A 15,418-nucleotide genomic window follows, 5' to 3' on the forward strand; every position below is an offset into this window, starting at 1 on the left:
AACAATGACCATATATATATATATATATATTATATAGATAGAAGTAAGAAGAAGTATAACATAATTGGTAAAACCAATGATTAAACACAAAACAAAACTTTTAAATAGTATAACATAAAGTACAATAGAACAAATTTATATCAATGAATGAAAGAAATTTTAAAAAACTAGATTTAATTGTAACTAAAGGCATTCGATCCATAGTGAATTTTTTTAGTCAGCCCGGAATAGTTAAATTTCTACAATTTTGGTACTTCCAGAACTGGCAACACTGATACTAAACGTAGAGCCACCACGGTAATATCACCAGGCAACCGCAGCGCAAACAGTTTAACGAAACCTGCGTAGGCGCATGCCATTCTGTTTCATACGTAACTTTCTAACTTTAACAAAATATTAGAAGACGCGCCGGTTTATCAAAAATAAGTTAGAATGAAGTGTGGACATTTATGCAGTGTTCATTAGTGTGTTAAGTTTAATTAAATAGAAAACTTGTGCTTAGACAACTTTTTATTGTTCCAGTGCAACATTCAAGTTTGAAAGAAATGTGTTTATAATTGGTTTGAATCAAGAGTTAGGATGGGATATTGAGATGGTAAGTGACATAATACTAAAATTATAGTGTCTGTATTTTATTTTACTATATTCATTACAACTAAAGTATAATTCAAGAGGTAAGATATAGTAGAGTTACCTTCGGTTTGTGTTTCGTTAACTTAAATGTTAACTTAACTTGTCGAGTTCAATAATCTCTACACGCCGTTCGACAGTTTTACGATTGTATAACTCTTACCTGTTAATCCATAACATAATAACTCTGTCGCAATTATAAAGAATTGGTATTTCGTAAGTTTCTGAATGCTTAACTTAACATCTTAACTGTTGCATCTCAATAAATTTTAATAATGTTTAAGTATGTACATAGGCACATAAGTGAATTTGCGAGAAACTGTCATTACCATAATGTTAACAACAGGAGCAGACATAAACTTATAATGCCTACTACTCTGCTAAGTCAAGTTAGTAAGTCTTAGGAGGCGATATACAACAAGATCCCAGAAGATGTTCAAAACAAATGTATTACGAAATTCAAAAGAATTGTTAAAAAAAATTGTGTGGTAAAGGTTACTCATAAATGACTTTTGTTGGGAATGAAACGACCACCTTCAGGCTATTAAATAATAAGTTAAATTGTACGATACCATATTTTTTATGAAAGAAGAAGCCCGCTGAGTTTCTTGCGCCCGTTCTTCTCAGGTCTGAGGCATACTTTTTCAAATGGGTGGTAGTTTTTGACGTTCAATAAATGATATTATATCCAATTTTGATTCAAAATATTTGAATTTAAAGTATGCGAAGGTAACCTTTGGAACCACGGTACCTATTTCAGTAAAAGTATTCCACCATCAATTTTTATCATACATGTAAAATTATCTGTGTCTGTTTGATTGTTATTCTCTCACGGCAACAATACGTGGGTAACACTGAAAATGTTTAGAACTGGCCAGTTAGAAACATTGCTAATGAAAACTATTTTTGAATTTCAATTTTAGAACTCTTTGGTAACCTAATGTAGTGTATTGCATTCCTTTGTCATTTGTTTTTGTGAATTGGCGACAAACCTAAAACTTTTGTTACACGTGAAAATGAACCTAACGCGAGAAAATTTTCGGTCAATTATTTATTATGACTTTCGTTGTGGGCTTACTCAACAAAAAAGCTGTGATAGGCTGCGATTAACATTTCTTAATGAAGCCACTTTTTACAATTGGTTTAACGAGTTTAAGCGTGAACGTTGCTACGTTCACGCTTAAACTCTCAATGATGATCCGCGTGATCGACGTCCTAAAACAACAGTGCTGTGCGACGCATGATAGAGGAAGAAACGAGAGTGACCTATCAGCAGATACGTGCAAGCCTAGGCATTGGTATGAGTCAAGTTCAAAAAATATAACACGAACATTTAGGCGTCAGGAAGCTTTGTACAGATACCCCATACTTTAACTTTTTACTGGTCGTCGACCAGAAACACCTTCGCATGGACTGGTGTCGCTAAATGTTAGATAAGTTCAACGGCGGTGACTCAAATGCTGTATTTGACATCGTCACAGAAGATGAAAGCTGGATATATTTCTACGAACCCGAAAACAAAAGACAATCAGCTCAGTTGATGTTTCCTTTCGAGGATCGGCCAACTATGGTAAAGAAAGGAAGAAGTCAAGGAAAAAGATGATTGCCTCATTCTTTGGTCGGAAAGGTCATTTCGGGAAATTTGTGCTAGAAGATGCGAGAAGAGTTACTGTAGACTGGTATGTCAATCGCTGTTTGCCTGTTATCTTGGAAAAAATTCGACAGCAGCGCCTTCGAAGTAGGATCCTCCTTTATCACGACAATGCTTCAGCACACTCCACAAAACTGTTGAATATTTGACTATGGCAGGAGCCGATATAATGAGTATTCCGCCATACAGTCCTGACCTGGCGCCCTGGGACTTTTATCTATTCCCAAGAACTAAAAACAAAATTCGAGGTATTCGCTTTACGAGCCCTGAAGATGCGGTGAAAGCGTACGAAAATGCCATAGAAGAGACCCCTAAGGAAGAATGGGCCCACTGCTTTTCTCAGTGGTTCCATCGAATGCGACGATGTGTAGAGAGGAACGGAGATTACTTCGAAAAACAATAAAAGTATTGGCAACTTTCTACATTAAAGCTATTTTCATTTTCTAAACATTTTTAGTGTTACCTAGGTACACAATTAATAATTACTCACCAGTGGAAGGCTCCTTTGCACAGGAAGCCGGCTAGATTATGGGTAGCAAACGGTGCCTATTTCTGCCGTGAAGCAATAATGTGTAAACATAACTGTGTTTCGGTCTGAAGGGCGCCGTAGCTAGTCAAATTACTGGGCAATTGAGACTTAACATCTTATGTATTAAGGTGACGAGCGCAATTTTAGTGCCGCTCACAATATTAGGGTTTTCCAATCATCCTGAGCGGCACTGCATTCTAATTGTCAGGGCGTATCAATTACCATCAGTTGAACGCCTCGCTTGTCTCGTCCCTTATTTTTATTAATAAAAAAAACAATCTGTTTTCATTAAATTTGGCCATAGCCTTTTTGAAGAATTAACTGCGGAGTTATATTTATACTTACACTGATATCACTTAGGAAAACACGACCAAGTACGAGTCAGATTCGCGTACGAAGGGCTCCGTACCATTATCTATGAACTTTTGAAGACATCATCTATAAAAATGACGTCACTTGTAAGGGAGCCTACTAAAATATTTCTTATATTCTGTTTTTAACTGTTTTTGTTGTGATAGCGGCTACAGAAATACATCATCTGTGAAAATTTCAACTGTCTAACTATCACTGTTCATGTGATACAGCCTGCTGACAGACGCACTGACGGATGGACAGCGGGGTCTTAGTTATAGAGCCCCGTTTTATCCTTTGAGTACGGAACCCTAAAAACAAACAGTGTCCATTCCATATTTGTCACACTTTTCATTATTACAATTTTACGCTTGTTGCACTTACAGACACAGACTCAAGATATAGTTATAGTGGAAATTAATGCTATTAATTAGTGACCTGGTGCACTTGCTCTGCCAGAGTTTAAATCACATCCTCGTAACCTATCACTTAAGGAGACGTGGGATCCTCAGGTGGGGTATATCCTCTTCTTTAAGTAAAAGTACTGAAGTTCCTCCACGAAGGGCACTATGGCCCCCCACCCAAACCCTAGCTTTCGCTTTACACTCCAGTGTTCTCCACAAACTCTACCCCACAAAATAAATAATTATTTTTAGTGGATCTTAACTTAAAATGTAATAAATAAGTAATTTTCAAAGAACAATATCTGGAGTGTAATAATAAATATTGCCTAATATGCAATCATTTGGGTTTTAGGGTATTTAAGGCAGCAGTTTACTTCCTCCTGCTCGCATTGTATTCCTCATTGGTGAGGGTCGTGATTACTCTGAGGCTTCAACTTTTTGACAATAGTTCGCCATCTGTGTCTGTCTTTGGCTACGTGCAGTGCGTCATGAAGTCCGGTATCCGGAGATGTGCGGATTTGGTCAGACCATCTTATAGGGATGCTACCTCTGGGGCGTCGTCCGTCTACCTTCCCAGTAACCATCAGTTGTTCGAGGTTGTGGCCATCTTTTCTGGCGATGTGTCCAAAGAACTCTGAGATTCTACGGAGACAGATGAGAGTCTAGTTTTTACACCTAGAGTGTGAAGGATGGATTGGTTGGTGTGGAATGCTGTCCAAGTTATTTGAAGCATCTTCCTCCAGCACCATATCTCAAAGGTATCAATCCGATCTCTATGGGCCTTCTTTACTGTCCATGTCTCAGCCACATAGCTGAAGATAGGAAAAAATTTGGCAGTTGACCTACACTTATGTAATATATCAAAACTATACGGACGTTTAAGCATCTATCACCATTGTGGAGAAACCCTAGTTTTAATGAGATGAAGTTTCAAGAAACTCATTGCCACTATTTTAATCAAAAAATAATACAGCTTCAACATTTTAAATTACATTAACATAATCTGTGGAAAGTAATACAACAAAAATACTCAATGGTCACAACTTACTTAACAATTTTTAAAAAAAAGTAAATAAATCATACAAAAAAGAGTACATACTGTAGACAAAAAAATGGTCACGTCATATTTTAAATAAATATAAATATTATGTGAGACTTATAAAGGTAGCAGGGATTTAAATAATAATTAATAATTTAAATAATAATAGTCCTCGATAACCTGGAACCACAGCTAGGATTGTGGTGCCTGGTTGTTCATGGGTATAACGAGTGGACCAGCCATCGCTTCCTATACTAATACTTGTAACGACGTACATGACAAACCCTCCCACGTGAAATCATATCAGAAGTAAACAATAATACGACAAAAATATATAAATAGCAGCAGAAGCTGCTTTCTCTCTAAGACCGAAATCTATGAGACTATCTAGGCTAAGAGTTTGCTCAGACCTTACTTACCTAAAACTTAGCTGAGTGCAAGCGGTAATATTTGATTACGTTTTTATAGTCATTTGACAGCTAAAATTATGTTGTGTTAAGTTTAAGACAGCCCAAACGATTTACTAGACTCCTGTTTAAATATACAAATGATTTAAGTTTTCTTTAGTGTTAATTCCGCCAATATTTGTTTTTAAAACAATTCAACACGTGTTTCGCTTCTACACGAGGCATCCTCAGGACGTGTTGTCTCGCCAAAATCTGGCACGAGAGATTTGAGTCTCGAATTGTTTTAAAAACAAATATTGGCGGAATTAACACTAAAGAAAACTTAAATCATTTGTATAATTATCGATTTCCGCAAAGTAACGCCTAATTCAATAAATTTTCCTGTTTAAATGGTGAATCGACAAAAAAAATTATAGTGTTAAGGATTTTTTAAATTGTAAGTAAACTTTATCCATGCTAATTTAAATTAGCCGAATAGAAGACACTACAATAAATTTAAGATCTATAATGTATACTGTATTCGAGGCAATAAATACATCTCATTTCATTTCACGTTTTATCTCACTTATCTAAGTTTTACGTAAGTAAACTCTGAGGAAAGTATAAGTACGCTCCATAGATCTCAGGCGAAAACCTAATAAATCTGTTTACAATATAATAGCTGCCTACAAGCTCATTTATTAATGTCATGTATAGTGAGTCGGTAGCTACTGTTAGCCGTCAGTTTTATTGGGCGTCGTAAAGGTTCAAAGTGGTCTACCCCGCGGCAGAATACGCTAACGGCCAGCACGCGACTTCATCTGAATTTAATAACACAAATAATAACCCACACACACGTTGCACTGACGGAATTCGAATAATAATATCTTCAAGTTAGTGCCAAGTTTAACATAAAGATATAACACTTGTTGAACAATTTTATTTTTGTGGCGGCCATCTTGTTTCTTATTTTTTTAATGTGTAACTATTGCGGCTTATTCGATAGGTACAGTCTGCTGATAGATAGTCGGCGCCTATTTCTGCCGTGAAGCAGTAATGTGGAAGCATTAGTGTGTTTCGGTCTGTAGAGCGACGTAGCTACTGAAATTTCTGGGCAAATGAGACTTAACATATTCTTATGTCGCAAGGTGACGAGCGTAATTTTAGTAATTGTAATTAATGATACCATAGACCTAGAAAATGCTAACGTACCTATAGTCCATGAACCTGCCAGCCCGATATAGTGTGACCAATTTTGATTTGTCAATGTACTAAAAGACTAAAAAATAGGGGTGAGGTTACAAAAATTCCCTTTAGGCTCAAAATTAGGTGTAAGTTACGATAATTTTTGCATGTATTACAGCTTCAGTGATGTATATACATGGTGTACTTATACTTTGACGATTACAACTCTATCAAATTTTTAAATCCTTATATCTAAAAAACGGTGGCTTTAGGAAAAAAGTATTCAGACATTTTTTATAGATAATTATCTAATCTACAATTTTTGTCTGAGCTCATTTTATGACTAAACTTACCGTTTTGCTGAAAATCACGAAAAACCCGTTTTTGTGACCTTTGACCACGGGTAATTTTTTTTGCACGTGCCGGATCGATGAGGTCTTTGCACATTTCCTTTATAATAGTGTAATGAACGATGCTAACAATTTTCAGCCTAATGGGAATTTTTCTTACCTTGGATGTCTAAATTGACCGGACTAATATTCAAAAGCTAATGACAAGCATAGCTGTTTACGACTTGTCAATCAAAATGTTTAAAGTAATAATAGATTTGCTTACGTTTACTATCTTTCAGTAGGTATCTCTGTTAGAGATGCACCTCTCTCTCGCACACTTTGATGTCTAAACGCTAGAATATTGTAAGTATATTGGTAGAAACATTGACTCTTACCACAGAGCCGCAGGTTCAATCCTTGCCCGCCACGTACCAATGTCATTTCGGTTGTCGAATTCAATTGTACGTTTCTTCGACGCTTCATAAGTTCAGCAATGCTCTTGTGATCCCTCTGGTGTTATAAGACAGTATAAGTCGTGGTAATTACATACCATCAGGTGAGCCGTTAGCTCTTTTCTTCTCTTTTTCTATAAATAAAGTTGCTTCAAGTTGAAGTTTTTCTCTGTCTCTGTGCTCTACCTTAACATTGATCATACCTAACCATGATCAACTGATCGCGTGTATAATCAATAATTTCTATGGGTTGTTAATTTACGTTATATTATATTAGTTCCACTAAATTCCAGTCATGGCTGTGGGAATTGCTCATAAATATTTTTCTTTTAAATTATCTATGCTATGGCTCCAATCATAAAAACTTCATTTGTGTTCTTGTTTTGTGTTGCAAAGGTTTGTATTACATTAATTATTTTTGGAAAAATGTATGGTTTTTTTAAAGACATGGTCGATTTTGATACCGCTGAACCATCTTTATCTTTGTATCAATTAAAAAGTAGAAAATAATTTCTAAACATGAGGATTTAAATCTATACCTATTTTATATTCACAAAAAAATGTTTAAACAAAACAATAAACGAGTGGAATTCATATCGCTATAGAACAAAATCTCAATATTTAAAAATTATTTTGTTTAGCTTGCTATTAAAATATCTCAGACCCATAGTTGAATTCTTACTAAGTAAAAGCAATAATAAAGATTTATGCAAATAATATTTCATATTTAGTAACAATAGTAAGTTTTAGTAAATAAACCTTTGTAACTAAGTAATATTTCTAAGTAACTTCGTATTATATTTCAACAAAGGTTCTACCAACACGTAAACTGCCGTGCGTGTAATGGCCGGAGCTACGGCCTTAGAATTACAAATTCATCTTGCTACCAGTTAAAAAGACTGTCTCGGGGCAACAATCAAAGTTATTATCATCGTAAAATATTATCATTTCGAGACTCGTAATGTCAGCTTTATAATTTGAAATGGATTGTAGAGATTCTCTGTAATCTGAAGATCTCGTATATGAATACGTGATGCAAAACTTGGGGAACTTTTAAGAATGGTATTAGTTAAGTTTAGGCTTGGCATAGCGTATCTAACTTTCCGTTGAGGGGAAGTACAGAAAGCTAAATCGAATAACATTGTATTAATCAGGTTATAAAAATAATAAATCTATTGCTGTAATAAAATCGTACTCGTCAAAAGAAAGTCGAATAGATCATATGATAATATGCAGTGTCGAACGATTACAGAAGTCCTTTTTGTCTTAAGTATACACTATATAGTGAACGTTTGAATGTATTAATTAAATATTTAAGTCGTCATTGCATACAATATATTCTATAGATTTAAAAGAATCTATGATTTTCCCATGTGTAAACTACTTCGTGAATACTTAGTCTGGCAATAAATACTGTTACAATTAAAAATAAACAAAATATTACATTTAAATTTGGAATTTGTCATTTTTATATTATGATTGTTCATTGAGTTTTCTCATTTTGGCGCCAATACATTGTACAATATTTTGCGATATTAAAATGGAGTGCGGTGATAAAGAGAACCTAATCGCTGTGATTGCCTTACACAAAGTAGGTACGCTTGTTATAAGTAAAATGTTTGTGTACCGGGCTATCAATAGGTACAATGAGACCTCTGTTTGTGACAGAAAAAGATATGGCCGTCCACGTAGTGTTCGTACGAAAAAGGCGGTTAAAGCAGTAAGGGAAAGAATTCCAAGAAATTCTGCCCGAAAGCAAAAAATTTTATCTCGGTAGATGAAGATTGCACCTAGGACCATGTCGCGTATTTTAAAAGATGACTTACGGCTTGCAGCCTATAAGAGACTTACTAGTTATTTCTTAACTGATAATTTAAAAAAGAATAGGGTGGTGAAATCGAAACAACTACTGCAGCGGTACTCAAAGGGAGGTCACACAAAATTTTTACAATTGAGAAACATTTTAACAAAACAAAATGACCGTATTTATGCTCAAAGCTCTGAGCAAGCTTCCCAATTAGTCGACAGAGCGCAACGTGGGCACTATCCGACTTCAGTGATGGTTTGGTGGGGTATTAGCTATGAAGGAGTGACTGAGCCATGCTTTTATGAAAAAGGTATCAAAACATAGGCACAAGTGTATCAAGATACCATTCTTGAGAAGGTAGTGAAGCCCCTTAATAACACCACGTTCAATAACCAAGAATGGTCCTGTCAGCAAGTTTCGGCGCCGGGTCACCGAAACGAACATTTCGGACTTCATCAGAGATGAAGACTGGCCGTCTTGTCCCGATCTTAATCCGCTGGATTATGATTTATGGTCAGTTTTGGAGAGTACGGCTTGCTCTAAAGGTCATTCATTGGCTGTGAAGAATTTTCCCATGGATGAGTGCGTGCTTCTATTGATAACTGGCCTCAATGTTTAAAGGACTGTATTGCAGCCAATGAAGACCACTTCGGAATAAGCTTTTTATATTTTAAATTAGGTATTTTATATGTATCTATTAAACTAACACACTGTAAAAGTAGGTACCTAATACTTGTCATTTGCAATAGAATTTTTCTTTCTTTGTTTCAATATTTATGGCAAGACTAGGTTAATAGACTTTATTTTTCATCAACAATTATCTGGCTATATCACACAATAAAAAACAACTGAATACCGACGATGCGCTGTCATTTCTCGCCTCTTTTTTATATTTTATTTCTTTGGAGTGATAAGTATTCTCTATTGATAGTGAACCATAGACACTAGTGGCCACAATAATATTTTCTGTCGTTTATAGCTTAACAATTCCTGGCGACTAGTTTTTTATAAGGTTTTTATAAAGCTACATATTTAAAGAACATTGGAACGCGGTATAACCTACGTAAGCACCGCAGGTATAAGACTTTTTTTTAAATTGTGATGTTATAAATTATAAGTCAATTAAGGCTGCTTTTCTAAGTAATCTCCAAAATAGCGTGATAGTTATACCACTTCTTGACAGTATTTAATATAAAATGTATATTATATTATATAATAATTATTATGTCTAGAGAAAATATTTATATTAATTCACTTCAATCGGACATTTAAAAATGGGTGAAAATCATAAGGGACCCGTTACATAGATACGTAACAAGCCAATAAAATCGAGTTATAAAAAGGGCTTGTCAACAGAATGATGAGATAGAGAAAAAATAAACGGCACGTTTCAAGAGCTTACTTTTAAGCAAGTATACTTGGATTGATTTAATAAGTTTAAGTATTATTATTATATGTAATTGCCCAACTGAGCTGAATCAGTTCTCTGACCCGGTGTATGTTAAAAATTGACAGATTATTTTTACTCGTACTCAACTATCTCACAGAATGTACCGTCGCGTGAGGAATTCTTCATGCAATTATATGTTACACGTTATGTTCTTATTATCTTGTTGGATAACGGAGTGCCGTTATATAGTGATATACTAAATATGTTGACGTATACAATGTACAGAAAAATATAGAAATTATATGGAGCACACTAAAAGTTTTGCACTTCTAGCTTATCGGAACTATTTGAATTTCGAATGTTATATTTCTTGAAACGCTGCAACCTTCTCAGTAATAAAAAAAAAACAATTGGCGGGAAATCATTTGTCAATTGTTTTTTATCACACAGCCAAGTTCTACGCAACGAAAATGGAATTAAGTTGAAAAGATTTTAGAGCGATGATTTTTTATGATTTTAAAAGTTCTCTCTCTGAGCTAGACTGTGCCGCTCGTCTACAAAATGTTTTTGGGAGAGAAGCACCTCGCTTGAGCACCGTGAGGCGATGGTTTGCTGAATTTGAGAGAGGTCGGGTTTCTTTACATGACGAATTTCGTGAAGGGCGGCCTTCAAGTGCGGTCAACGGAAATAATGTGGCTACTGCTAAGCGGCTTATGAAGAAAACCCGCGGATTACCTATGAGAGAATTTGAGGACTATTGGGGATTGGTATGAGCCAAATTCAGAAAATTTTACACGAAGAATTGAAATTTCGGAAACTTTGTTGTCGTTGGATCCCTCGTGAACTGACAGCGGAGCAGAAGCGGGATCGCGTGGAATAGTGCTCACAGATGCAAATGAAGTACGACCACGGACATTCTAATGCTGTTTACGACATTGTCACAGGATACGAAACGTGGATTAATTGTTTTGAACCCGAAAAAACAAAGCAATCTTGTGAAAGACGATCAAAAAGCCGCGTTCTCATTCATCATGACAACGCTTCATCACACACGGCCAACAAAACAAAGTCATTTTTAGCTTCCTAAAGAGTACAACTCGTCATCCATCCTGCACATAGCCCCGACCTGGCACCCTGTGATTTCTGTATTTTCCCCAAAATCAAAGATTTGATGAAAGGTTTCACTTTTACCAATTCCGAAGAGGCAGTGATAGCGTTCAGTCAGCACGTAGAAAACATGCCATCAGATCTGTGGTCTTCCTGTTTTAAAAAATAGTTTGATCGCATGAAAAAATGATTAAAATGTAAAGGAAAGTATTTTGAAAAGCAATAAACATAATATTTTGCTTAAAACATGTTATTTTTTAAGTTACGCAAAACTTTTAGTGTGACCTACGTATCTGAATTTTTGTAAATGAATATAAATTCTAATATGAGCATAGGAAAATAAATTATTTAAATCAAAATTAAATTATTATTTAAAACAACGTTTTTATGGAATTTTTCGCTGTATTTCATAGACGACCTATATAGCCGAGTGGTTAGCGATCCTACCTATTCAGCTAGAGGTCCCGGGTTCGAATCCCGGTAGGTGCAAGTATTTATATGATGAATATGGATGTTTGTTTCCGAGTCATGGATGTTTAATTTAAATGTATTTATGTATGTTTATATGAATTTATGTATGTTTAAGTAAGTATATTGTATTAAATATATCATTGTCTTGTAACCCATAACACAGGTTATATATGCTTTACTTGGGGCAAGATAATTTGTTTAAAAAGTGTGTCAATATCAATTATAGCTATGTTAATTTTAATGCTAAATAGCTTATTTTTTTTTTATTAAAAATAAACAATAAAGTGAAAGATACTTTAGAGACATGCTATAAGATAGGTACAGCTTGCTAGAATTCAGTTCATAATATATGGTTTTATTCCACTAATGAAATCTAATAGGTAAATTTATTTTATTATAAGCTTCGATATTGTTTTGTTATTGACATAGGTACCTAAGTGGCACTTTGTGTCCTACGGGCTAAATAAATATATTTGAAAACAAATAGGCATTAAAATCCCGCCATGAACATGTAAAAGATTGTGTGCTCTATGTATGTCTAATTTTTTTTTTATTTACAGGACAAATGAAGACTAAAGTCGAAATACCATGTCGCAACGCGACTTCTCCGAGGTTTGTTTTCTAATTTTATACCTTAACTTACTTAGAAGCTTATGATACTGGTTACTATCTTAAAATATCATCTCCACCATCGGTATGTGTCCACCACAGCGCGGTTTTCAAGGAGCTTTTTGTTCCGCTTTCTTCCATGTACCACAAAGCTGTGGAATGAACTTCCTTGTGCGGTGTTTCCAGGACGATACGACATGGGTACCTTCAAAAAAAGCGCGTTCATCTTCCTTAAATGCCGGCAACGCTCCTGTGTTGCAAGAGAATGTGGACGGCGGTGATCACTTAACACCAGGTGACCCGTACGCTTGCTTGTCGTTCTTTTTCATAACAAAAAGTTAAACAAAACCATGTTTCTGAATGTTCCACAAAAAGTCAAACCATGCTCGTCTAGAATCTATCTCATAGAAAAATAAAATTTAAAAAACAAAATTTCCTCGTTTATACTAAGTATAAATAAGTGTTTTTTTTATTTAATGTTGCCCCACTTGCATTACAATCTAGCCGTAAGTTAGACTAATAAGTAATTCTACTTCAACTTAAACTGCTCGATAGATTTAATGGACACACCATTAACACATTTCTTAATGTCTCTATTAAGGGGAATTCACTTTGCTCATGTGTCTTTTGTAATATCACTATTTTTATACAAATGATTTAAGTTTTCTTTAGTGTTGTCAAGGAGCTGGATTGCCTCGACGTTCATATGATAAAATGCATAAAAGACATTTATTTCCTCAAAATTGATTCCTTTAGAATTATTTTTAATGTCATTTCTAATATACTAGATACCGCTTCGCAAACAAATGGCGCTCTGAGAGAGAAGAAATGGCGCAAACTCTCCCAGCATTTTTTTTGCGCTCTTTTTAATCAAATATACAATATTGTATTGTCATTGCTATTCCTATAAAATAATCATAAACTAGTCCCAGGCTGTCGGATCACTTAGATATTCAGCTGTGGAGTAGTAGGATTTACGACAGAGCCATTTTTTAATAAAACATTTAAATTTATTTATTGATAATGCCTGAACAGTGGCTGTGACTTTATTATAAAAGTGTATACGTTTAACCCTACTACCCTTAAAGCTATTATGTATATTATGATGGTGAAGTCTATGTTGATTAGCTTCAGCATATTTTTGGATAAATTTGTCAACGAACTCAATGTTAAGGTCCCGATGGAGGTCAGTGTTTCGAATGTAAAAAGGCGCGTTCACAATTTCCCTTAATACTTTATTCTGGAAGCGTATGTTATGAATATTGGATATTTGTTTGTTTGGTGCAGCCCCAAACATATACTTATATGTGTGGGGCTGCACCAAACTATTTAAATGACACAATAATTATTATAATCTTAAGCGTAATTCGCAATCCAGTGATGATTAACGTCAATGGTTATTTATGCAACTGTTGTGTACTAAGGGATATTTAAACACGATGGCGAGTGTGATATCACATGAGTGTTTTAATACCTAATTATCAACAGTTGCATTATGAATTCTCTATAAAAGGTTCTTATACAGTTAGCTTACTGCTAACATTAAAAAAGCCAGTCCTAGTAACCATAATATCATCCAAAGGAGTGTTATCATACAAACGAGTATTGTACTGAATTTCATTACAATACTCGTTTGGATAATGTAATGGTTATTAGGACATTGGGTGTTTTAATGTCGGCAATAAGCTTACTGTTTTAGAATCTTTAATAGAGCATTTAAAGCATGGATTTAGATAATCAATATTATTGTTGGATGATAACCATACTTGAGGCTGAAATATAGGCATAATAACACACCTCCATACTACCAGTGGGAGGCTCCCTTGCACAGGAAGCCGGCTAGATTATGGGTACCACAACGGCGCCTATTTCTGCCGTGAAGCAGTAATGGTAATAACTGTGTTTCAGTCTGAAGGGCACCGTAGCTAGTGAAATTACTGGGCAAATGAGACTTAACATCTTATGTCCCAAGGTGACGAGCGGAATTGTAGTGCTGCTCAGAATTTTTTGGTTTTTCAAGAATCCTGGGCGGCACTGCATTGTAATGGGTAGGGCGTATCAATTACCATCAGCTGAACGTCCTGCTCATCTCATCCCTTATTTTCATAAAAAAAATAATATCTAGGAAGATATTATCTCTGTAATATAAATGTCACAGAAAAATACCAAGAACTTATTCTATATGTCACGGTTCTTTATTGCCACGTGCGGAATGTGAAATAAACTCACTGTGCAATACTTAGAATGTATTTACGATTAGTTCCATCTGCCGTGGCTAATATAGCACATACGTGTAATTACCTTCCCAACCAGTAGCAGTATTCTACCTAACAACGATGAGACTCGGGCCCTTAAGGAGGCCCTATCTAGTTGAGCAGATAAATATCCTTTTTTTTAATGAAAATAAGGGACGAGACGAGCAGGATGTTTAGCTGATGATAAATGATACGCCCATTACAATGCAGTGCCACTCAGGATTCTTGAAAACCCCAAGATTTCTGAGCGGCACTACAATTGCGCTCGTCACCTTAAGACATAAGATTTTAAGTCTCATTTGCCCAGTAATTTTACTTACTACGGCGCCCTTCAAACCGAAACACAGAGTAATGTTTACACATTACTGCTTCACGGTAGAAATAGACGCCGTTGTGGTACCCATAATCTAGCCGGCATCCTGTGTAAAGGAGTCTCCCACTGGAAAAAATAGGTTGTTTCTACGAACTGACTCTAAGCCGATGTCAATCGATACAACGCGCGACCTCTCGGGATTCGTCCAAGCGCTCTTACCAACTGAGCCAACCATTCGAGTCCCGCATCGTTCATAAATTTTGGTTGCAAATTTAATTTGTATAATTAATCCCAGAGATGAGAGATATCACTTTAAAAATAACAAATTGTTTAGATGTCAATCTATTTGTTTAAACTTAACGCCAACAAAACACACAAGAGTGTATTTACCGCCAAACTGAGCCAATTAGATCTGTCTCCAACTTTCCTCTGTTTCGATCGATCGAAACAAGGATCATTTATTCTTTAGTTGTCCCTTAATGCAATCTTCTCTGCACAATTATATAC

The 15,418-nt window shown here is 35.3% G+C and overlaps 1 protein-coding gene across 1 annotated transcript in view; it reads left to right on the top strand.

The window, feature by feature from the left end:
- Positions 1-329: 329 nt before the first annotated feature.
- Positions 330-15,418, top strand: part of LOC126974043 (tetratricopeptide repeat protein 28) — a 116,666-nt gene continuing 101,577 nt past the window's right edge. The window contains exons 1-2 of the mRNA XM_050821415.1: positions 330-595; positions 12,295-12,346. Of these exons, the coding sequence (XP_050677372.1) occupies positions 12,323-12,346 (24 nt within the window). The 5' untranslated portion in view covers positions 330-595; positions 12,295-12,322. The remainder of the gene's footprint in view (positions 596-12,294; positions 12,347-15,418) is intronic.

The sequence above is a fragment of the Leptidea sinapis genome, chromosome 31 (assembly GCF_905404315.1).
Source record: "Leptidea sinapis chromosome 31, ilLepSina1.1, whole genome shotgun sequence".
NCBI classification, from domain to species: Eukaryota; Metazoa; Arthropoda; class Insecta; order Lepidoptera; family Pieridae; genus Leptidea; species Leptidea sinapis.